The sequence below is a fragment of the Terrapene carolina genome, unplaced genomic scaffold (assembly GCF_002925995.2).
Source record: "Terrapene carolina triunguis isolate 2854851 unplaced genomic scaffold, T_m_triunguis-2.0 Scaffold605, whole genome shotgun sequence".
NCBI lineage: Eukaryota > Metazoa > Chordata > Testudines > Emydidae > Terrapene > Terrapene triunguis.
Window position 1 is genome coordinate 133,645 of NW_020664956.1, and position 24,030 is coordinate 157,674.

At 47.4% G+C, this 24,030-nt stretch overlaps 1 protein-coding gene across 2 annotated transcripts in view; it reads left to right on the forward strand.

Moving 5' to 3' along the window:
• TAF1 (TATA-box binding protein associated factor 1) overlaps window positions 1-24,030 on the forward strand; it is a 102,863-nt gene that overhangs the window by 63,821 nt on the left and 15,012 nt on the right. For both annotated transcript variants that reach the window (XM_024199230.1, XM_024199231.1), the window contains exons 26-33: window positions 108-319; window positions 578-686; window positions 1,373-1,471; window positions 2,902-3,079; window positions 8,297-8,364; window positions 8,754-8,876; window positions 18,331-18,423; window positions 18,813-18,897. In XM_024199230.1, the coding sequence (XP_024054998.1) occupies window positions 108-319; window positions 578-686; window positions 1,373-1,471; window positions 2,902-3,079; window positions 8,297-8,364; window positions 8,754-8,876; window positions 18,331-18,423; window positions 18,813-18,897 (967 nt within the window). The remainder of the gene's footprint in view (window positions 1-107; window positions 320-577; window positions 687-1,372; window positions 1,472-2,901; window positions 3,080-8,296; window positions 8,365-8,753; window positions 8,877-18,330; window positions 18,424-18,812; window positions 18,898-24,030) is intronic.

Sequence of the window (24,030 nt, forward strand, 5' to 3'; positions counted from 1 at the left end):
TAATGGCTTGTGATATGTGAGAGGTCAGACTAGATGATCTATAGTTTCCATCTGGCCTTAAACTCTGAATAAATTTTAATTGTTCACCTTGTTTATCTTTTCTGCAGTTAAAATGTGGGGCCTGTGGTGCAATTGGACACATGAGAACTAATAAATTCTGTCCCCTCTACTATCAAACGAATGCCCCACCCTCCAACCCTGTTGCCATGACAGAGGAGCAGGAGGAAGAGCTGGAAAAGACAGTCATTCACAATGACAATGAAGAGCTTATCAAAGTGGAGGGGACCAAAATTGTCCTCGGAAAGCAACTGATTGAGAGGTGAGGGCAGGACTGGAGGTGCAGGGATGGGTGATGAGAAGGGCAGTCTGTGGGCTGATGCAAGATACATACACATCACAGGTGCAGTAGAGACAGGAGTAAAGTGGCTGGGTTTTAGATATATTGTTGATAATGTAGTATTTAAATCCTAATTGAGCTTGGTATTGTACCAGACAGGATCCATGCTGATTTTGAGGTGCAAACAGATTTGTTGGTAAGAGATGCAAAGGAAATAAGAGGTCTATTTCTTTTCTCTAGTGCAGATGAGGTTCGCAGGAAATCGCTGGTCTTGAAGTTCCCTAAACAGCAGCTTCCTCCAAAGAAAAAGCGGCGAGTTGGGACCACAGTTCACTGCGATTACTTGAATGTGAGTGTAGATGTCATTGGATCAATTTTTAGTCTCTTCATGTCCAATTGTTAAGGCTACGTTTTAGTCATGGGTATTTTTAGTAAAAGTCATGGACAGATCATGGGCAGTAAACAAAAATTCACGGCCTGTAACCTGTCCATGACTTTTTTACTATATACGCTCACTAAAACTTGGGTGGGGGGCCATGGGTTCTCTAAGGGGGAGGGGGGTCTGTGGGTGCTCAGGGGGTGGGGCACAGGCAGCGGCACACGGGGCTTGCAGGTGCAGGCAGCATGTGGAGCCCCCTGACCCCTCCACCTAGAAGCTGCAGGGCCATGCCAGTGGGAGCCAGAGAGCCCCCCACCCTGAGGTAAGTGAGCCCCCCCAGCCCCGCACCCTCCCAAGCTGCTGAAGCTGGCCCAGGGGCTGCCTGGCTTGGGTAGCTCCTGAGCCATCACCGGCCGCTGCAGAAGTCACAGAGGTCATGGAAAGTCACGGAATCCGTGACAGACTCGCAGCCTTACCCATTGTCCATCCTGTTCAGTCCTTGCACTGCTTTTGGCCATCCATAGTACAGCACATGAGGCATTTATCTGCATATCCACCCATAGAATTAATAAACTAAACCTGCAGAGAACTTGTTTAGATTTATATTTTGTGTTTTGGAAGTGCCTTAACTTCCTACTTCTATCTGATTTCTTCAGCGGCCTCACAAGTCCATCCATCGGCGACGAACGGACCCTATGGTAACTTTGTCATCGATTCTAGAGAGCATTATCAACGATATGAGGGATCTTCCCAATGTAAGTTTAGGCCGTATGATCAAAGTTCTGTGTCCTGAGTAGGCTGATAGATTGAGTTATGTGGCTGAATCTGAGACCCCAGAATTATGCAACACTGTCCCCGTAAGCGCTCTCCCTGTCACTGCCTCCTTAGTCCAGTCCAATCAGACTTGCATCCCTTGAATATTGCCCTCAATTCTTCAGTTTATTGTGCTGCAGGTTGTTTTCAGTAAGAGTAACTGACTCATAGATGTCTAGGTAATATGATAACTGCGGCTCTTGGAATCAGGGAAAGCAGTTAAGCCTTTTTGGCACTGGGGAGATGATACATCTCTGCTTTCATTTCCCTCCTGTCATCTGAGCAGTAAAGGGGGGAGAGGATCAGTGCGGGGAGAAGGGTTGAATTTTTCATTCCCACCCCATTATTTGTTACTAATCCAACAATTAGTAAGTAAATTAGCTTCATGTTTCTTTTTAAATGATCAGCAGTGAAATAATTCACAATGTTGACGTGTCATCGTTAAGCTTCAGACTCAACACCCCACTAATAGGCTCTTGCATTCTGACCTACACTTTCAAAGCTGTCACCAGACTCATAGACATCATTGTATTGGCTTACATTTATTTCAGACTTTGAAGATTATCTTTGCAACGGTAAGGATTAGTGAATTTTTTTTAAAATAAAAGTTTAGAATCTCTGGAGCACAACTATAGAGCGGATACAAAAAGGACAATTGTGCAGCAATTTATACAGGTTTATAATTGTATTATATGTGGGATTTTGGAGAGAGCTATTGAATATCGACTTGTTTCTGGTTTTAGGTAGAGTTGGAATTGATTTTAAAATATTAGCCAAGATTTACAAAAATAGGAGTCTAAAGTTAAGTTTCTTATTTAGGCTCCTGTGAAAATAAACGTACTTTCAAAAGTGCTGAACACCCAGTAACTCCCATTGAAGTCCTTGTGGGACGCTTCTTCCTCAGAGTGGTGGCAAAGTCATAATAGAATAGTAAATTCTGTGGAGAGAAACAAAATACCATAGTCACATACAGGTGGTCTTCAGCATGTGTAGCTTAGTAGGTATGTCTACACAGCGTTTTGGAGCAAGCCTCCCAGTCCGGGTTGATAGACTTGGGGTAGTGGGGCTCGCACTAGTTCTCTAAAAATAGCTGTGCAGACAGCGCTTGGAAGTTGCAGGTTGGGCTCTGAAGTCTAGGGAGGGGGTAGACGTCAAAGCCCAAGCTTGAGCCCGACCTGAACTTCAAAGTGTTGTCTATGCAGCTATTTTTAGAGTGCTAGCATGAGCCCCGATACCCCAAATCTATCGACCGGACTGGGAGGTTCACTCCAAAATACCATGTAGACATACCCTAAAGGGCCTCTGATCTGCTGGCTATTCTGCTTGTGGAGGTTGATGGGACTGAATGCCCATTCTTTTTTGTATTCCTCAGACATACCCATTTCACACACCTGTTAATGCAAAGGTCGTGAAAGACTATTACAAAATCATTACACGGCCTATGGACCTACAGACCTTGCGTGAAAATGTCCGTAAACGTCTATATCCTTCCCGGGAAGAGTTCCGTGAACACCTGGAGCTGATTGTCAAGAACAGTGCAACGTACAATGGTAGGAAGCTCCCTAAAACACTGAGGTTCAGTTTTTCATCTGGTGAGCTGTGTTGCACGGTAATGGGAATTGTGCATATGCCTTGTGTATGGAATCTGGTGGCATGGGAGGGGGAAAACTCTCATACTCTGCAGGGAAAAGATGAAAGCAGCAAAGTTAATGCTGTCAAAATGGATAAGATGAATATAACAGACTTCTTCAAAGATATCAGGAGGACAATAAATTAGTCAGCTTGTTATAAATTTAGAAGGGGTGAACTCTAAAATCTGTCTATACAAAACAAAATAAGAGGCTTGGGCAGTTAGGAAGTAATGAAGGCTTTATCAACAGGAGGTCAGATTTGCGGGTAGAGGTACCCTGTTAATTTCTGGCCATAACCCGAGCTCTGTCCACAGGTGAAGCCAAAATGAGTCATTCTTGATAGATTACGATATGATCATCCTTCTCTTTTCTTTCAAACTTTGATCAGCAGTGAGATACTTACCAATGTTACTATTTACATTGCCATATTATGCTTCAGAGTCTACACATTCCTTGAAGTGAATTGCGGCAATTCATACCTTTCAGGGCTATTACTTCATATTCTGCAGACTGAGGAGTAGCCTTCGTTTCAAAGGCTTTGTCTAGACTACCACTTTTGTCAGTAAACCTTTTGTCGGTCAGGGGTGTGGAAAAAAAACACCTTTCTGACCGACATAAGTTGCATCGGCAAAAGTGCTGGTGTAGACCGCGCTATGTCAGCAGGATAGACTCTACTGCCGATGTAGCTAATGCCAGTCATTTGGGGATGGTTTAATTATGCTGACGCGAGAGCTCTCTCCTGCTGGCAAAGAGCAGCTTACCCGGGAGACCATACAGTGGCACAGCTGAAGTGGTGCAGCTGTGCCGCTGTAAGGTCTGTAATGTAGACATAGCCAAAGGCTTTGCTGATACAGCTATGCCAGCAGAACCCCCCAGTGGAGACTTAGACCCCCCAGTAGAGTTTATACAAGCAAAAGGACTTTTGCCAGGATAGCTGTGTTTGCATGGGTTTTTTTTTTGGCAGAGCTATGTTAGTCAAGGGTGTGGTTCTTTCACACCCTGCCGATGTAAGTATGCTGACAAAACTTTGTAGTGTGGGCTGGCTTCAGGCAAACATCACTATAGTGATTTACATTTGGTTGGTGTTTTCAAGGTTTTCGTCCCAGCCAGAAACCTATTTTTGGAAAATGAATCAATCTTTAGATTTTATAGAGCAACATGCAGTTGCTGGGTAAAAGTACTGATTCACTGAACCACTGTGAGGCAGCCCTATTGTGACTCCTGTTAACACAGCTTTTTATCTGACAAATATTCTTTAAAAATATTAGGCACTATATAAGTGCTAAGCCTTGCCATATTCCAGGCCTCATGTATTCAGCGGCAAGCAGGACTTAAACTCTGGTAGACCTCCCTGGATTCTGCAGTAGTCTGGAAAATCTGTAGCCACTTCATTCACAAAGGAATCACCGTCTTTGCTCAGTTGGTTTTCCGTGTTTTCTTCACAAACATGAGGGCTAGAATAATGGGTTGTTCTTCGAGTGCTTGCTCATGTCAATTCCAGTCGGGGGTGTGTGCGCCGCGTGCACAGTAGCCGGAAGGTTTTTCCCCTAGCAGTACCCGTCGGTTTGGCTCAGGTGCCCCCTGGAATAGTGCCTCCATGGCGCCATATATAGGGTCCTGCCAACCCGCTGCCACTTCAGTTCCTTCTTACCTCCTGTGATGGTTAGCCAGAATGCTTGTTCTCTCTTGCTTCGGCAAGCCTTTCTCCCTAGTAGTCTTCAGACTTTTCTCCTGTAAATAGTTAAATTAGTAGTTAGTAGTCAGTCAGTCAGTATATAGTTAGAATTCCAGTAGGGAATTGTTCTGGGGGTACCCCTCATTGTGTTTCCCCACGGTACTGGGGCATGCCTCAGTCCCCGGGGTTTAAACCTTGTGCAGCTTGTATCAGGCCTATGCCCAGGAGTGACCCCCACACTTCCCGCTTGAAGTGTTTGGGGGAATTGCATCAAAAGGACTGTTGCGCTGGAGTTGCCCTCCACGCCGGAGACCTTTGAGGTGGTGAGAGAACTTATCACATTCACAGTGCTGCCTTCTCCACCTAGGCAAGACAGGGCACCGAGCTCAAAAGCAGCGGCACCCCCGAGACCATCGGTGCCGTCCCGAGGCAAGCCAGCGATGGTACTATGTCGGTCGCGATCCCCTCGGCACTGGTCACCGCTACCCTCAGGCAGCGGAGAGGCAGGGGAGCAGCACCGGTCCCCAAGCTCCTGGCACCGGACTCAAAACAGGCGAGAGCATTTCTACCAGAGTCGCGTTTTCAGACCTGTTGCAACAACATACAAGGTCTCTGACAATTCCCTACTACCACAGCAAGGAATTGCCTAAAGCTCCTGGGCCCCATGGCTGCCTGTACTTACATAGTACAGCATGTCAGACTGAGACTCCAAGCTCTTCAGGTGTGGCTAGCCTCGGTGTATCGACCAAACTGGGGCAGTCTAAACCAGGTAGTCACTCTTTCCCAACCGGTTCTTGAGTCTCTCCTATGGTGGCTCAGCCTGCAAGTGGTTTGTGTGGTTATTCCCTACTCCAAACCTCAGCCATCCCTGTCACTGGTTACGGACGTGTCAGCAATGGGTTGGGGAGCGCATCTAGGGGAGCTCAGGACTCAGGGCCTTTAGTCCCAAGTGGAGCTCTCACTTCACTTCACATCAATGTCAAAGAGCTGAAGGCAGTCTGTCTGGCATGGCAGTCCATCTGGCATGCCAGACCTTCCAAGCTCACTTGGAGGGGAGATGTGTGTCAGTCATGACAGACAATACAACAGCGATGTTTTATATAAACAGACTGGGGCTTGATTGCAGATGCGTTCCTTCTTCCCTGGAAGGACCACCTCCTTTACACGTTTCCATCCATCCCACTCGAACACAAGGTGCTACTCAAAGTTCAGAGGGACAAAGCCTTGGTGATATTGATAGCTCCAGCGTGGCCACGTCAGCACTGGTACACATCTCTTCTGGAGATGTCAGTGGAAACCCCAATCACCTTACCGCAGCTCCCGGACCTGATGACTCTGGACCACAGCTGCCTTCAGCACCCCAACCTCGAATCTCTCCACGTCATGGCTTGGAAACTCCATGGCTAAACCCAACAGAGCTGGCTTGCTCTGATCCAGTTAGGGAAGTCCTCCTTGGAAGTAGGAAACCGTCCACTAGGGTCACTTACCTAGCCAAATGGAAAGGATTCACAATTTGGTCATTGCAAAAACACGTCTCCTACGCACTTGACAATACCCTTTATCTTGGACTACCTTCTACATCTAAAGCAGCAAGGGCTTTCTGTGTCATCAGTAAAAGTCCACTTGGCTGCCATTTGCGGGCCAGTCAGTCTTCACTAACCCAATAGTTGGATGCTTTCTTAAAGGGCTTGACAGGTTATACCCTCAAATATGGTAGCCAATCCCAGCCTGGGACCTTAACCTGGTTCTTTCCAAACTACTGGGACCCCACTTTGACCCACTTGCGACATGTTGTCTGCTCTATCTCTCATGGAAGGTAGCATTCCGTGTAGCAATAACCTCTGCCAGGACAGCATCCGAACTTAGGGCGCTAACGTCTGAGCCTCCTTACACAGTGTTTTATAAGGACAAGGTTCAGCTTTGGCCGCACCCGGCCTTCCTCCCGAAAGTTGTCTCTCAGTTTCATGTTAATCAGGATAGTTTTCTACCCCAAGCTGCACGCAAACAGCCGGGAACAAAAACTCCACTCCTTGAAAGTTCGCCGGGCATTAGCTTTCTATATCGAAGGGACAAAGCCATTTTGAAAATCTGCTCAACTATTCATCGCAGTAGCAGACAGAATGAAAGTGCTCCCAGTCTCTTCTCAAATAATTTTGTTATGTATTACAACATGCATCCGAATGTGCTATGACCTGGCGAAAGTACCTGTCCCTGTGCTGACAGCGCACTCCACAAGGGCACAGGCATCTTCAGCGGCATTCCTCGCCCAGGTTCCGACCCAGGAAATTTGCAGGGCTGCGACGTGGTCCTCATTCCACACCTTTACCTCACATTATGCCATTACTGAGCAGGCTAGAGATGATGCAGCCTTTGGCAGAGCGGTGCTTCAATCAGCAAACCCTTGAGCTCTGACCTTGCCTCTGAGTTCCTGCTTGGTAGTCACCTAATTGGAATTGACATGAGCAAGCACTCGAAGCAGAAAAAACAGTTACCTAACTTTTGTAACTGCTGTTCTTCGAGATGTGTTGCTCATGTCCATTCCAAGAACCACCTGCCTCCCGCTGTGTCAGAGCATGGCCAGCAAGAAGGAACTGAAGTGGTGGCGGGTTGGCAGAGCCCTATATACGGTGCTATGGAGGCACGACTCCAGGGGGCGCCTGAGCCAACCCAACGGGTACTGCTAGGGGAAAAACCTTCCACGTACTGTGAACGCGGCGCGCACCCCCCCTAATTGGAATGGACATGAGCAACACATCTCAAAGAACAACAGTTAAGAAAGGTAGGTAACTTTTTTTTGTTTCTTTTTTAAATTGAAGCTGAAATTTTGGAATGCAATTCTGTGGCAAGTTGCGGTTTTTGTGGCAAATTTCACACTTGTGGAATCATGACATACATAGGACTCTGCTTTTCAGTAACTGGTTCTTGGAGAGTGTTGCTTCTGCATATTCACAATTCCTGCCCACCTTCCCTTCCTCAGAGTTCTGCTCTCATGACTGGGCTTTAACAGAAGGAAATGGGGACTCCATGGCCTCTGCTCCAAAGGTTCGGTGCAGTCCAGGGGGTGCTTATGGGTTCCCAATGGACACTGCTTTTCTAGGAGGTTCCCAAAGTTCAATGGCACTCTAGGGTGTATCCCACAAGTGTGAATATGTAGACACAACACTCACAATAGTAAGTAAACCACTGTCCATAATAAACTCTAGTAACTGTGTATGCCGTAGGAGAGAATCATTATAGTATGTGACTGGGGACATGTTTCAAACCATGATAGAAATATAATTAGTAATGCAAGTAATGAGTAAAGAGAGATTCCTAGGGTGTTACCTCATAATGCTCACAGGTGTTCTGTGATCAGAGTTTTCCTTTGTGTGCCATGGGGATGGTGAGCTTCATCCTCCCACCAGTCCTGAAATCTTCCACAGACGCAAAAGTGCATCACTGTACTTGCTGTGTATTTGCAGGGCCAAAACACTCACTGACCCAGATATCTCAGTCCATGCTGGACCTCTGTGATGAAAAACTAAAAGAGGCAAGTCTTGTAATTGGTTCTTGTAAGAATGGAGAGGGAGGGAGTGGCATGAGGGTTGAGGGGTTTTGAGGGCAGAGAGGTTTTGGAAGTGCAGACAGAAGAATGAGTGGGGCAGGTGGGTTGTCTTTCTTCCTTTTCTGGCTATTTATATGCATTTTTACTGTTATTGGATCACCAAACAATTTTACACTGGGTTCTGTTCTTTGAGAAAGACACTTCTCTGCTCCTCTAGCTATCGTAAGTTGTCAAGGTGGGTTACCACACAGTTATTGGGGAGTATCTTCATAAACAGGTGGATATGTGCCTGCCTCTTAAAGGTGGAGGGTGTTTTGATGATGAATAGTTACTGATGGAGGATCAGCTATTAACATCCTTTAAATTCATTTCAGAAGGAAGATAAACTGGCTCGTTTAGAGAAAGCAATTAATCCTCTCCTGGACGATGACGACCAAGTGGCTTTTTCCTTCATATTGGATAACATCGTCACTCAGAAAATGATGGTGGTACCAGATGTATGTGATTGAAATGCAGTGTGTGCGTGAGTTAGGAGATGTATAGCAATGGTATTCAAAGTGAAGGCCTGCAGAGCCATTCGCTATTTACTGGAGACGAGCAGACATGCACTAATTGAGGTGCTATGGCTGACATTACAGGCAGATGTTTGCAGTTTTGTGGCTGTTATCACACATTGATACAATATTGCAACATAAACAAGAGATGCTATGTCAGAATGACCTGCTGGGATTTTGTGACTGAGGTCAGGTCAACACTAAAAAGTAAAGTTGACCCAGCTATTTCACTCAGGGGTGTGAAAAATCCTCACCTCTGAGTGACATAGTAAACCCAACCTAACCCCTGGTGTAGACACCTCTTGGGGAGCTGGATTAACTACAGCAATGGGAGAACCTCTCCCATCACTCTAGTGAGGCTCTACGCTGAAGTGCTACAGTGCAATGGTGCTCCTGCAGTGTTTCTAGTGAAGACATAGTCTGACTCAATATCTCTTCCGTCACCCCTTTCTTTGTTGCTTGGAGTATGAGTCAAGATGTACATTCTGATTTCAGCTCTGCTGCTGACTCTGCTCTTGGGTAGAGTGGGTGAAACTCAGAATTTCTGCCAGAGGAAATTTTGACATTTTGAAATGTGCATTTGTTCTGAATCAGGACAAACCCAGATTTTTTTCAAAATTTCCTCCAAAATGGAAGTTCTGGAAAAATTCCATTTTGGAAGCACTGACACGTGGTGTTTAGGAAGTATGCTCCCTGTGCCACAACAGCTGCTATCTGAAATTGGTATAATTCTTTCCATTTTCACTACTGCCCACCACTGAATAGGAAAACAGAAACAGTTAAACAGAAATTAAAAGGTACAGTGACTAAAGTGAAATCCCTGCAAGCTGCATGGACGCTTTTTAAAGACACCATAATAAGAGGCCCAACTTAAACATATACCCCAAATTAAGAAACAGTAAAAGAACTAAAAAAGAGCCACCGTGGCTTAACAAACATGTAAAAGAAGCAGTGAGAGATAAAAAGGCATCTTTTAAAAAGTGGAAGTCAAATCCTAGTGAGGTGTAAATAGAAAGGAGCATAAACACTGCCAAATTAAGTGTAAAAATGTAATAAGAAAAGCCAAAGAGGAGTTTGAAGAATGGCTAACCAAAAACTCAAACGGTAATAACAAAATGGTTTTTTAAGTACATCAGAAGCAGGAAGCCTGCTAAACAACCAGTGGGGCCCGTGGATGATCGAGATACAAAAGGAGCACTTAAAGACGATAAAGTCATTGCGGAGAAACTAAATGAATTCTTTGCTTCAGTCTTCACGGCTGAGGATGTTAGGGAGATTCCCAAACCTGCGCTGGCTTTTGTAGGTGACAAATCTGAGGAACTGTCACAGATTGAAGTGTCACTAGAGCAGGTTTTGGAATTAATTGATAAACTTAACATTGACAAGTCACCGGGTCCAGATGGCATTCACCCAAGAGTTCTGAAAGAATTCAAATGTGAAGTTGCGGAACTATTAACTAGGGTTTGTAACCTGTCCTTTAAATCGGCTTCTGTACCCAATGACTGGAAGATAGCTAATGTAATGCCAATATTTAAAAAGGGCTCTAGAGGTGATCCCGGCAATTACAGACCGGTAAGTCTGACATCAGTACCGGACAAATTAGTTGAAAAAAATAGAATCATAGAATATCATGGATTGAGAACTGATTAAAAGACAGGGAGCAAAGGGTAGGAATAAATGGTAAATTCTCAGAATGGAGAGGAGTAACTAGTGGTGTTCCCCAAGGGTCTGTCCTAGGACCAATCCTATTCAACTTATTCATAAATGATCTGGAGAAAGGGGTAAAAAGTGAGGTGGCAAAGTTTGCAGATGATACTAAACTGCTCAAGATAGTTAAGACCAAAGCAGACTGTGAAGAACTTCAAAAAGATCTCACAAACCTAAGTGATTGGGCAACAAAATGGCAAATGAAATTTAATGTGGATAAATGTAAAGTAATGCACATTTGGAAAAAATAACCCCAACTATACATATAATATGATGGGGGCTAATTTAGCTACAGCAGATCAGGAAAAAGATCTTGGAGTCATCGTGGATAGTTCTCTGAAGACGTCCATGCAGTGTGCAGAGGCTGTCAAAAAAGCAAACAGGATGTTAGGAATCATTAAAAAGGGGATAGAGAATAAGACGGAGAATATCTTATTGCCCTTATATAAATCGATGGTATGCCCACATCTTGAATACTGCGTACAGATGTGGTCTCCTCATTTCAAAAAAGATTTACTGGCACTAGAAAAGGTTCAGAGAAGGGCAACTAAAGTGATTAGGGGTTTGGAACGGGTCCCATATGAGGAGAGATTAAAGAGGCTATGACTTTTCAGCTTGGAAAAGAGGAGACTAAGGAGGGATATGATAGAGGTATATAAAATCATGAGTGATGTGGAGAAAGTAGATAAGGAAAAGTTATTTACTTTTTCCCATAATACAAGAACTAGGGACCACCAAATTAAATTAATGGGCAGCAGGTTTAAAACAAATAAAAGGAAGTTCTTCTTCACACAGCACACAGTCAACCTGTGGAACTCCTTGCCTGAGGAGGTTGTGAAGGCTAGGACTATAACAGCATTTAAGAGAGAACTGGATAAATTCATGGAGGTTAAGTCCATTAATGGCTATTAGCCAGGATGTGTAAGGAATGGTGTCCTTAACCTCTGTTTGTCAGAGGGTGGAGATGGATGGCAGGAGAGAGATCACTTGATCATTACCTGTTAGGTTCACTCCCTCTGGGGCACCTGGCATTGGTCACTGTCGGTAGACAGGATACTGGGCTAGATGGACCTTTTGTCTGACCCAGTACGGCCGTTCTTATGAAAAGTGAAACTTCTTGGCAGTTGGTGACAAACTGACAGGGCTTCTGGGGTCTGGTCCAGGGAAGCTCTACCCTGCAAACTGCCCAGGGCTTCTGGACTACCAGGCCAGCTGGTCCCCTAGGTTGCCTGACTCTTGGGGCTGCTGGTTCCCTATACTGTGAGAGTTGAGCAGCCTGGAGAGCCCAGGAGTCTGGAACCCCTGGCATCCCCAGCCCAGGGCAAACCTCATGGTGCGGCTGCCCTGGAGCCACGAACCCTAGAATTCTGGGCTTCCTAGCAGTCAACCAGGCAAGCTGGCAGGAAACACCATTGGAACTCTGCTTGTGGTTCATCGAAGGTTCATCAAACCTGATACATATCTGCAAGACGAATTGACATTTTCTGACAAAAGCTTGTTTTGTTGGAAAATTCTACTCTTGGGTAACTCGCTCTTTGTGCCTCGGTTTCCATATTAGTAACACAGCAGTAATGTTTGTCTTCTTTGAGACCCCCTTGAGCAAGGTGATATGTAAAGTGTTATAGCAGTTGTAATAGCACTTTTGTATTAATTGTATGTAGCACTTTTCATCTCCAGATCTCAAGACACTCTGAGTACATACAAACATCAAGCTCTTACTATGTTTTAAATTTTAAAAAATTATATTGTGAAATAACATTAAGCAAATAAGTGACACTAAAACAGAAATTTTGCCTGTAGCACTCCATTAAACTTTACTTATTGATTCATTATATGCATTTCAGCATTAAATCCTACTAGGAAGTCAGGGAAGAGATTCCATGTTTCTGCCCCCTTAGGGCCATGTCAAGTAATCTTTAGGAATATTTACAGGTTTGTTTGACTTATGCTTGGCACAAGAATGGACGTCAGGGAAGGAAAAAAAGGTGGCTTTAAGTTTCTAGGCTGATCTACGCTGGCACAAGTTGGAAAAGTCCAGGTGCACAAGCCAGGGATCACTGGGAGTAGGTATACTCTAGCTATGCCCCTTGTTACTCTCTCACAACCTCTGTACCAGGGGCTGAGAGAGTGGTGCAGGAGTTATCATATATCCTGAGGCTCCCCTAATGCAGATGGAATCCTCAAGGGGCTGAATAAACTGGCTGTAGGGTGACTTTGGGCTACCAGAACAGGGCTGAGGATCTGGCTGTTCGTTAAAAGAATAATACAGCTTTAGGTTTAGATAATACAAGTTGGTGGTGAAGGCCCTGGTTATGACCGTTTTCCCAAGGATTGACCATTTGACATAAGGGGAAATATTGATATGTATTCTTTAATTCTTCTTCGAGTGCTTGCTCATGTCGATTCCATTTTAGGTGTGCCTGCGCTCACATGCATAGTTGTCGGAGATTTTTGCCTTAGTGGTATCCGTAGGGCCGGCTGTGGTTCCCGCTGGAGTGGCACTCCCATGCAGTGGTATATCAGGCACTGCCGGCCCTGCGCCCCTTCAGTTCCTTTGTATAGCCTGTGATGGTTGGTTGGAGCGCCTTGTCTTGCTTCGCAAGAACATTAGTGGTTTATTCATTGACTCGTTAGTTGTTGTTGAACATAGTTTCATAGGTAGTTAGTTGATAGTGTTACTTAATTAAGACTGTCCCCTGCTGGTACTTTGCCCTGAGCGAAGCAAGCCCGCTACCCCGGCTTTAAGCCACGTGTGTCATGCAGCAGGCCGATGCCGATCAGCGATCCACACGATAGCTGTTTTAAGTGTCTGGGAGAAGGCCATCGCAAGGACAGGTGCCGCATCTGTAAGAACTTTTGCCCGCGGACTCAGAAAGAGTGAGAGATCCACTTGTGGGCATTGTTGTTGGAGGCTGCTCTTCTCCTGGCGTCAGAACCCTCCACTGCGGCACCTACACCCAGCACTTCGGCCTTGGCGTGCAGCGCGCCACCGGCACCTGACTTGGCCCGGCACTGCTCCATGTCACCTGTGCCAAAGAAGAAACTGAAGAAACTAAGCCCCTCGGCACCAAAGAAGAGAGGAGCATCGGGCAAAGGACCTCTGTCAGGCCATGCACCTGTTATGGGAGTCATGGGGGTACCACAGAGGTCGGACCCCCCAGCCCCACCAAGGACCCTCCCCCAACCCCAGGTTCCCAGCCTGTGATGGGGCCCGCAGTGCCCAAAGCAGTCTTGGCGGCCAAGGAGCAAGGCCGAACGACTCCTCAGGTGCCACGCCACGTGACCAAGATGGCTCTGCTTGCGGCACCGAAGGGGAAGGCCATCGGGGTGTTGCAGCATAGACTGGCAGAACACCCCAAGTTGCTGGATCGCAGACGCAAGTCCCCCTCACTGCGACCTTGGGACCTGGCGTCGCACCCTAGCTCGCCGGCCAGCCGGCCAAGATCTCAGTCAAGATCCCCTCCTACTAGGTGGGAGATTCAGGACTCATGGTGCCGCTCCCTGTACCACCGTTAGCGACGACCGTCTGGCCATAGGTTGCCTAGATGCTGAACACCCTCTCTCAGAAGATCTCCTCCTCGTCGGTCCCCATCCTGGAGGGCTCGCTCGGGATCTCAGCATCGGTCACGCTCACCCTGGTACCGCTCCGGCAGGCGGCACTACGCCCCGTCGTTCGCCTACCAGGGTCAGTAGGCAAACTCAGGCCTCGATGGCCCTGCCATGGTCACCGGAGGGGCAGTGGTCAAGTTCGGACCATGACTTCAGCCCATCGGCGAGGCGGGGCGACTCCCCTCCGACACGGGAGACTGAGGCGGCACCGGCTGTGGTGCCGACGCAGCAGGGGCCAGGGCTTCCCCACTGGCAGTACTGGAATCCATGGGAGGTGCCGGTGATGCCGGTCCAGTACTCCCAGGCCACATCGGACAAGCCGGCCAAGGTGCCACTGGTGCCGCAATTGGAGCACGGCACCACGATGGAGGCGGAAGCCGCTCCCTGTACTCTGGCGCCGAGGGAGCCCTCCCCTGACAAAGAAGGGGATGACACCATCCTTCAGGCCACTCAATCGTCATTGTCGTCCCCGGACAAGGCAGTGGCCGGACCCTCCCACACCAGCAGTCCCCCGGATGGTTTTAAGGAGCACCAGGCCCTACTTAAACTGGTGGCAGAGAATTTGGGCTTGCAAATTGAGGAGGTCGCTGAAGAGGCAGACACCTCTTCAGTGTCATCGCAGCCACCACACTGGAGAAAATTGCATTGCCCATCCACCCAGGGGTACTCAAGATAGCCAGATCGGTGCGGCAAACCCCCTCATCTATTCCGCCAACATCTAAGAAAGCAGAAAAGAAATACTATGTCCCTGCAAAGGGCTTGGAGTATCTGTATATTCATCCCCCCACAGCATCACTGGTTGTGTCCGTAGTAAATGAAAGGGACAGACAGAGCCACCCCAGCGGAACGCCCAAAAATAAGGAGGCCAAGAGACTACTTATTCGAAAGAAAAGTTTATTCGATGACCAGCTTACGGTTTAGGGTCTCTAACCACCAGGACTCGCTTAATAAGTTCCTGGGGGCCCTCCCAAAGGAACGTGCCCAAGAGTTCACCGCGGTGGTGAGCCCTCCAGATGGCCTGGGACGCAACAGACTCGGCGGCCAGGGTGGTCACGTTGGTGGTGGCCATGCAGCTCAGCTCCTGGTTGAAGGCTTCTGGGCTGTCCCAGGAGATGCAGACCATGGTACAGGACCTGCCATTTGAGGGTTTGGGGCTGTTTTATGAGCTAACTGACTCTAGGCTCCATGGGCTCAAGGACTCCCGAGCCACCTTCCACTCCCTGGGTTTGCACACCCCTCATACCTCCTTGCTTTGTCAATTCAGCCCCCCCATGCCACTTCCTGACCTCCTCACACAGGACCGCAGCCACACCCTGCATCCGGCAATCAGTTCCCTGCACCTTATGGCATGGCTGCTGCATGGGTGAACGAGGAGGAAGAGCGTTGCTCGAAGGCTGTCCATTAGGTCCTACTTAACAGTAAGAAGCCGTCCACTAAAATGGCCTACTTGGCGAAGTGGAAGAAGTTTTCTGTGTGGTCCTTGGCCTGTGGGACCCATCCGGTGGAGATTTCCATCCAGGACATCTTGGAGTACCTGCTACACCTTCAGGAATGAGGCTTAGCAGTTTGTTCTCTGAAGGTGCACTTGGCAGCAATATCGGGGTTTCATCCACCCATCCAAGGGAAATCGGGTTTCTCCAACGACATGGTGAAAAAATTTCTGAAAGGACTTCTCCTCCTGCATTCTCTGGTCCAAGAGCCGGTCCGCTTGTGGGACCTGAACATGGCTTTAGCAGCTCTAATGGGGCTTCCATTCGAGCCCCTTTCTTCCTGTCCACTGCCCATCCTGTTTCAGAAAACTGGATTCTTGATAGCCATTACCTCTGCCAGGAGGGTGTGTGAGTTGCAAGTCCTGATTTCTGGGTCTGCTTACACGCAATTCTCCAGGGATCAGGTTATGCTCCGGCCACACCTGAATTTTTTTATCCAAGGTGGACTCTGTTTCATTTGAACTACATGGTGTATTTGCTTGTATTTTTCCCTAAGCCGCATTCCTCCCCGGAGGAACGATGTCTCTGTATGTTGGACGTTAGAGTGCAGTGCACTAAAAATTCCTTACTGCGCTCCTAATCTACTCCCATTCATAGCAGGTAGATTGAAGCGCTCTAGTGAACTTTTAGTGCATGGCAGCAGAGTCTGCATGGGCACTTAGTGCCTGGCAGGCCAGTGTGGGTTAAACGTATACCCCTGCTTGCTGTGAACTAACTTTGTTTAGACAAGTCCTTATGCTAAAGTGTGTGCAGTAAATCTGTAAGTAAAGTTTCTAATGGAGGACTCTGGAATTTTTTTATTTTTTTTTTTATTAAAAAATCAGCATTATTATCTTCATTTACAGAAGGGGTAACTGAGACAGAGAAGTCATTTACAAATGCAGTCCAGTTTACCTGGTTCTCAGTGCACTGCACAGCACATTGCATCATGCCAGCTCTCTGGCATTTTTTCAGCACTGTTCTTGCAGCCTTAAGCTTAACCAGGGAGAGCAAGAAAATTCTCTGTCAGGCCCCTGGACTCCACAAATGCCTCACATAAGACGCTGATGAGGGCATGTCTGGATGCAAATGTTGCACTGGTTTAACTAAACCAATTTAATTTTGTGAGGGCTCTCTTATATTGTAAATCTGGCTTATATTAGTTTATCTTGCATTGGTAAATTTACAGGTGCAAGTTAAACATATATAAGCCAGTTTTAAAGTGATATGAGTCCACACACAAAGTTGCACCAGTTTAACAAAATCAGTATAAAATCATTCCTTCAGTTAAATTGGTACAACTTTATGTGTAGACCAGGCCTTAGTGATTTATAGTTAAGGCTAAGATTTTTATCTTGGTTATTTTAGTAAAAGTCACAAACAGGTCACGGGTAATACACAAAAAAATGGAGTCCCATGGGGGGGACAACTGACAGGTCGAGCCCCCTGCCATGACAAGGGCCACAGCCCCTGCTCCAGCAGCCGCAGCGGGGGGCACAGCCACAGGGGACATGCAGGCCCAGCCCCAGAGCTAGCCACAGCTGCGGGACAGGGGTGCGCGGCCCCGACTGCAGCCTCTGTCAAGCTCCACCCGCAGGGGGGCGGGGTGGGGGCATACACGGCCCTGGGAAGCCACAAGGGAGGCGTGTGGCCCCAGCTACAGCCCCCAGCGAAAGCCACAGGACTGGGGCGCATGGCTCCCGCCAAGCCTGGGACACTGTGGGGCTGGGGTGTGCGGCCCCCGCCAATCCCGGGATGCTGCGGGGCTGGGGCCCAGGGCCCTGGCTGTAGCCTCCAGCGGAAGCTGCAGGGGCTGGGGCTGTAGGTCCTGGTTCCAGCTAGCCCTAGTTAGTTGCAGGGCAGGGGTGCACAGTCCTGCCGCCACCTCCTCCTGAAGCCCTAGAAGTCACGGAGGTCCGGTAAAGTCATGGAATCTGTGACTGCTGTGTGACCTCCATGATAAATCGTAGCCTTATTTATAATGTGACATGTAGGGGATGGGGTAGTGTTAAGAGATTGCCCTGCCTAGTGCGCCTCTGATTTGCTGTGTGTCTATGAATAAGTTGCCCTGGTGTCTGTCCCTCCAAAACTTTGACAGACTCTTCCCAGTGGATGCTTTTTTATTAGGCTTCAGGAAGGAAAAGTTGGCTGGAGTCAGGGTTTTGAATTTTCCTTTTCCTCCACAGAAATCTCAGGCTTTAGATGTTTGGCTCCTGCTGATAGTTTCCTGTGGATACAGAATGTAGATGTTTTTCCTGCATTGACTTTTCAAGGAATTAATGTTCTTGATAGTGATTCTAGCTAATGCTTGGAAAGTAACAATGATACTAAATAGTAAAGCCCACTGGATAAAGAGGTGCTTTGTATAGTACAGGTTCTTGCTCTTTTAGTCCTATGTTTATCTTTGACTCTTGCTGAGGCTATACAGTTGGATGCAGGAATCACTGTGATAAACATTTCCGGTCCATATAGAATCTGTATCTAAGTTTCTGCTAACTGCTCTTTAAGATTATTTTGTGAAACACTCTCTCTCTTGGCCTCAAGATCCAGTAATCATTTCTACAAGGAATTGTTCCCAATTATGTCTGTCTGTCTGTTTTTATTTTCTGCAGTCTTGGCCATTTCATCATCCAGTTAATAAAAAGTTTGTTCCAGATTATTACAAAGTGATCATCAATCCAATGGACCTAGAGACCATCCGCAAGGTATGCAGCCATTTAAGAAAGTGTTTAACTCTGTTACTCATGTATTTCTTCACACAACTCAGTCAATCTGTGAACTCTTTGCCAAAGGATTTTGTGAAGGCCAAAACTATAACAGGGTTCATAAAAGAACTAGATAAGTTCATGGAGGATAGGTCCGTCAATGGCAATTAGCCAGAATGGGCAGGAATGCAAAACCATGCTCGGGAGTGTCCCTAGCCTGGGAATGGGCAACAGGGGATGGATCACTTGATGATTACCTGTTCTGTTCATTCCCTCTGGGGTGCCTGGCATTGGCCACTGTCGGAAGACAGGATATTGGGTTAGATGGACCTTTGGTCTGACCCAGTATGGCCGTTCTTATGCTCTTATCGCTGAGTAATCTCTTCCAGAATATCTCCAAACACAAGTATCAGAACAGGGAGACCTTCCTGGATGATGTTAAACTGATCCTTGCCAACAGCATTAAGTACAATGGTAAGTAATTCCAATATTAGCCCCGATCGTTACACTGTCCTGAAACCATATCTGACCACTCCTAAACCCTTGCACTACTTTAAAACAGACAGTGCCCCAAACCTAGTTATGTTAATTAGCACCTAATAATCTATCTGCATGCCATGGGATTATGGTTAAATTTCAGAAGTCTAATTCTTTTGTTTAAATTTAAAAGAATTCAGTTGTAATTCTGTAAACCTAAAGGTCACTTCATGTCAAACGAACTGTACTCTTTATAACCACCTGAGATTGGTGTTAGAGGGGTTGGAATGTTTATGACCGAGCATGTACAATGCAATCTGGCAAGGTTGGTTTAAAAAAGAGCCAAATTTACAAAACCCTGCAATGAATCCCCACCCTTTCCTCCTCCTCCTCCTCCTTCTCTTTACAGAAGGATCAGCACCTCCATCCTGGACTCCTTTGAGTGATCAGAACACACTGTCTCCCTCACTGACAAGCATCCTGACTTATTTCCTCCAAACCCTTCCTTTCTTTCTTCTAACATTCCACCTACCATAATCCATTTGCAACTCCAACTCAAGCCCCTTTACTGCAGCTGTGTTCTTCAGTGCACAAGTCAGTTGGCTCACAGACTTGTTTAGTAAAAAGAACAGGAGTACTTGTGGCATCTTAGGGACTAACAAATTTATTTGAGCATAAGCTTTCATGGGCTACAGCCCACTTCATCAGATGCATAGAATGGAACATATAGTAAGAAGATATTTATACATACAGAGAACATGAAAAGGTGGAAGTTGCTGATTCCCATCACTGGCCTTACAACAGGAACTTCTCATGCACAGTAAAATCCTATGGTCTGGAGATTGACTGCTGGTTTAACCATGCCCATACAGGCCACAGAAGCAGCTGAAACTCTGTTTTGGCCTTAGACTACTTCACCTTTGTAAGACCTAGAACTAGGTCACATCCCCAGTCTGCTGCTTCAGTAGGTAGAGCAAGCTCCTTCTTTCAGCAGCTCCGCTATCGGGGGTATGGTTGGGCCATGAGCCTTTGGGTGCTAGAGGCAGTTCTTCCTCTGCTCCTCTCTCCTTCCCTCCTCCCCTCCAGTACACTGGACCTAGATTGTGACTGTGGTCATCTCCTGATCCGTACGGCCACATGGGGTACACTCTGTACAGCAGGGGGTGGGCAATTATCCATGCCTTATCACTGGTCTTTGCATACCTTAGCTGGAGGGATTGGCCAAAGATGACTCAATCATGATCTGCTGGCTTCATTGTGGCAGAGTCACTGGGTCACAGGAGGGTGTGGGGCAGCGTCTAGTGATTCTGTAGCACACTAGCTATGGCTAGGGTTGCCAATTGTCTAATCACACAAACCCAAACACCCTTGTCCCGCCCCCTGCCCTGCCCCTTCTCCGAGTCCCTGCCTTGCTCACTCCATCCCCCCCTCCCTCCGTCACTCGCTCTTCCCACCTCACTTTCACTGGGCTGGGGCAAGGGGTTAGGGTGCTGGAGGAGGTTTGGGGTGCAGGCTCTTGGCTAGGGCAGGGGATTGGGATGCAGGAGGGAGTGAGGGGTGCAGGCTCTGGGAGGGAGTTTGGGTACAGGAGGGGCTTCCGGGCTGGGGCAGAGGGTTGGGATGCAGGAGGGGGTGCAGGATCTGGGAGAGAGTTTGGGTACAGGAGGGGGCTCTGGACTGGGGAAGAGGATTGGGGTGCAGGTTCTGGGAGGGAGTTTGGGTGTGGGAGGGGGCTCAGGGCTGGGGCAAGGGGTTGGGGTGTGGTAAGGTGAGGGGTACAGACTCTGGCCGGGTGGCGCTTCCCTTGGGCGACTCCCAGTCAGCAGCGCAGCAGGGCTAAGGTAGGCTGCCTGCCTGCCTTGGCCCCACACCGCTCCCGGAAGCGGCCGGCACATCTCCGCCCTATGGGAGCTACGGAGTCGTTGCACGGGGCGGGGGCAGCGTGTGAGACCCTCTGCCTCCCCTTCCCCCCAGGGGTCGCAGGGTCGTGTCGGCCGTTTCCGGGACAGAGCCAGGGCAGGCAGGGAGCCTGCCTTAGCCCCACTGTTCTGCTGGACTTTTAGCGGCCGAAAATCTCTGTTTGGCTTCAGTAGCTTCCGGGAGATAGAGCCTGATTCTGGGAGAGTTTGCAACCTTAGCTATGGCTAGAGCAGCAGACTGCACTGCTAGAATGTGGGACATGTGATTGATTCATGATTGACAGGCCATTAAATCCCCCGTCCCACACTCTGCTCCTGTCAACCTGATTCCAGCCACACTGCACCTAAACCTGATTGCTGCCTCAGTCTGCTCCTCAGGGGTTCAGTCCAGCCAGAGACACTCTTGTTTCTGAATGAGACGCTGCTTGCACAATTGCGTAACCGCTCCTGGCCTGCTCATTACAGCTATCATGGGAATTATGCTTGGAGTGGTGTGGGTGTAGGTCAGCTACCCATTGGAATAAAAAATAATATCCCCAAAGTGGTAACTCAGCCTGGCACTGCTGCCTTGCAGCTAGTTCTTGACTGAACAAAGGCTAGAGGAGAAAACCAAAGAAAATCTGCTCCAGAGAAAACATCAGGCGGTTGACACTGCAACTAAGCTCTGCCCTCCAGCATCTCCTGCAGCTCTGCTGGCTTCAGAACGTCTTAGTCTCCAAGCATTTGAGCCTAGTCAGTACTGCTGAGAGGAGGGCTTTGGTCCTAAGGCAAATCTCTACCTCTTTGTTTGTTTTCTGGCTAGGCATACACACTTGTTTGAGTCCATTGGTTGCCCTCTTCAAACTTGCTTGTTGAAGTGTGAGGACAATATGCATTGATACGTCAGATGATCAAGAGGAGGTCAGTGATCCTAGAAAGTCCACCCTCATTGACAGAGCAGCTTGACATCATTGTAGCTGCTCTCTCTCTGAAATCAGAGTAGCTGACACAGACTCGCTACGTGAGATGCAATACACCTTTTTCTGGCATGGAAAAAGTGAATGAGACAACTGTGGACACAGGATAGGTTTTTCAGTCAAAAACTCATTGCAACATTAGAATGTATCACATCACTAAGAATATCTACCATAGGTGGCTTTGCCAACATTATCAGTACGTATGCCCCAATGCTTTCCGTTGTTTCTAAAGAGAAGGACTTGTTCTGTCAGCAACTTGATAGCATCATCTGTAAGCTACTATTGGGTAGCAACACTATCTCCTGGGAGACTTCAAAGCTAAAATCTTCTCAGATCATGAGATGTGGCTCCTGTGCATTGGCCAGCATGGAGAGGGAAAAATTAATTACAATGGGCAAAGACTACTGGAGCTCTACACCTACCGAGGACACTGCATTACTAACACCTACTTAGAAGACATATGGATGTTCACCGTATTCACAGTTTTCAGAGTGTAGACTGTGACACAGACTATGCACTTGTATGCTGCAAAATGTAACTTTCACTACAGAAATTTCATTGTACCAGACAAAGCTGTTGCCCATGCATTAACATCAACAACACAAAAGGCCAAGGAAGGTGTCTTCAATTCTCTGTGAATCTCAGGGAAGCAAGCTATGTCACTGATTGCATCTCCCTGAGAGCTGGTGCACCATGGAACACACTCAGAATGAATATCCATATAGCTGTAGCCTTAGCGTTTGGTAAAAGGACTGTAGAGGATAAGCACTGGTTTGCAGCATATTCTGAAGAAATACTTCCAGTTATTGAAATAAAATGCACAGCGTATGTTCACCACAACATGAAATCCTCTCCTGAAGTTTGTGCTAACCTTAGTTTGACCAAGAGCTACTCCTGGGTGCGTTCTGCACCAAAAAAATTAAAAATTCTGCACACATTCTAAAATTCTGCAGATTTTATTTATCAAAATAACACTACATCATGCCAGTTTCAATTATGTTGGTAATTTATTTCAAAATACCTGTCAGCAAGTATGTCTGTAACAATACAGAGACACACACAAATTCCTCCAGGAATAGAGTTAAAAAAACCCCTATGACTACCCAGTTCCTGTTTCTCTGCTCCCTTCCTACCTTCCCCAGAGCCCAGCTTGGGGGCCAGACACTCAGAACCCCTCCCTCCCAGAGCCCAGCAGTGCCCCCCCCAGCCCAGATACCTGCACCCCCTCCCCTGCTAGAGCCCAGGTGTGGGGAGCCCCCTTGCCCACACCCCCCTCCCCCAAGCCCAGGGATCCAGATTGAGAAACAGCCTTATGCTCAGTCCCAGGGTTGCACAGAGTTTCCTGTGCACCACCCTCTCCTTCCCTCAGGGCATGCTGGGAATTGCAGCTGCCAGGAACCCTCTAGCTCCCTCCTGCTCCCCCCAGCAGTGTCTTCTGTGTTCAAGCTGGGCTCTGCGGGGTCCAGTCGCCATTAGCAGTGGCTAGCAGCACTGCAGCCCGTTTCTGTGCGGGAAAGGAAATTCTGCGCGCACTTTAATTTCTGCAATTCTGCATTGCGCAGTGGTGCAGAATTCTCCCAGAGTAAAGAGCATATTGCAATGAACAGCAAGGCAATGTGTTCAATAATACTGGCTTGTTCTGTGCAAAAAGATACCAACGTCCTTTGAAAAAGGAGTTCTAAGAGGAAGGTAGATGGAATTAAGAAAGCAGTTGTCCCTTCAGCCAAGGTTGCCTCACTCTAATGAAAACATCATCATTGACAGAAGCAATGCTGGGTATAATACTATCTCAGACTCTATTCACAGAATCCACTGTTTCTCAAGCAGTCTTCACCATCTCTCATCTACCCAGCAACAAATTTGGCTCCCTTTTTTGTTAAACCCATTAACCCGAGTTACAGTTATATGGGGGAGCAGTCTGCTGAAACAACGACTTTCAGCTGCTGCTGTGGCATGTTCAGGGATGATTACACTAACAGTCATTCTTTAGACCAAAGTATTCGCTGCTATGAGAAGACACATTTGCAGTATGTTCAAACAGTCCAATCTCCCCATTTGTCCTCTTGTATTAACCCTCTTCCACTTCCCTTTTACCTCAGATATTCTCCTTTTTCCATTCTCTCACTGATTCTCCCTATGGCTCTCTGGGTTTTCAGTACTCCTCCAGTCCTCATGTCTTCTCTCCCTCTGCTGTGACTTGCCTGTTTCTTCCATATCAGCTTTCCTCAGTGTCCTTATTCTAAAACATGTATATT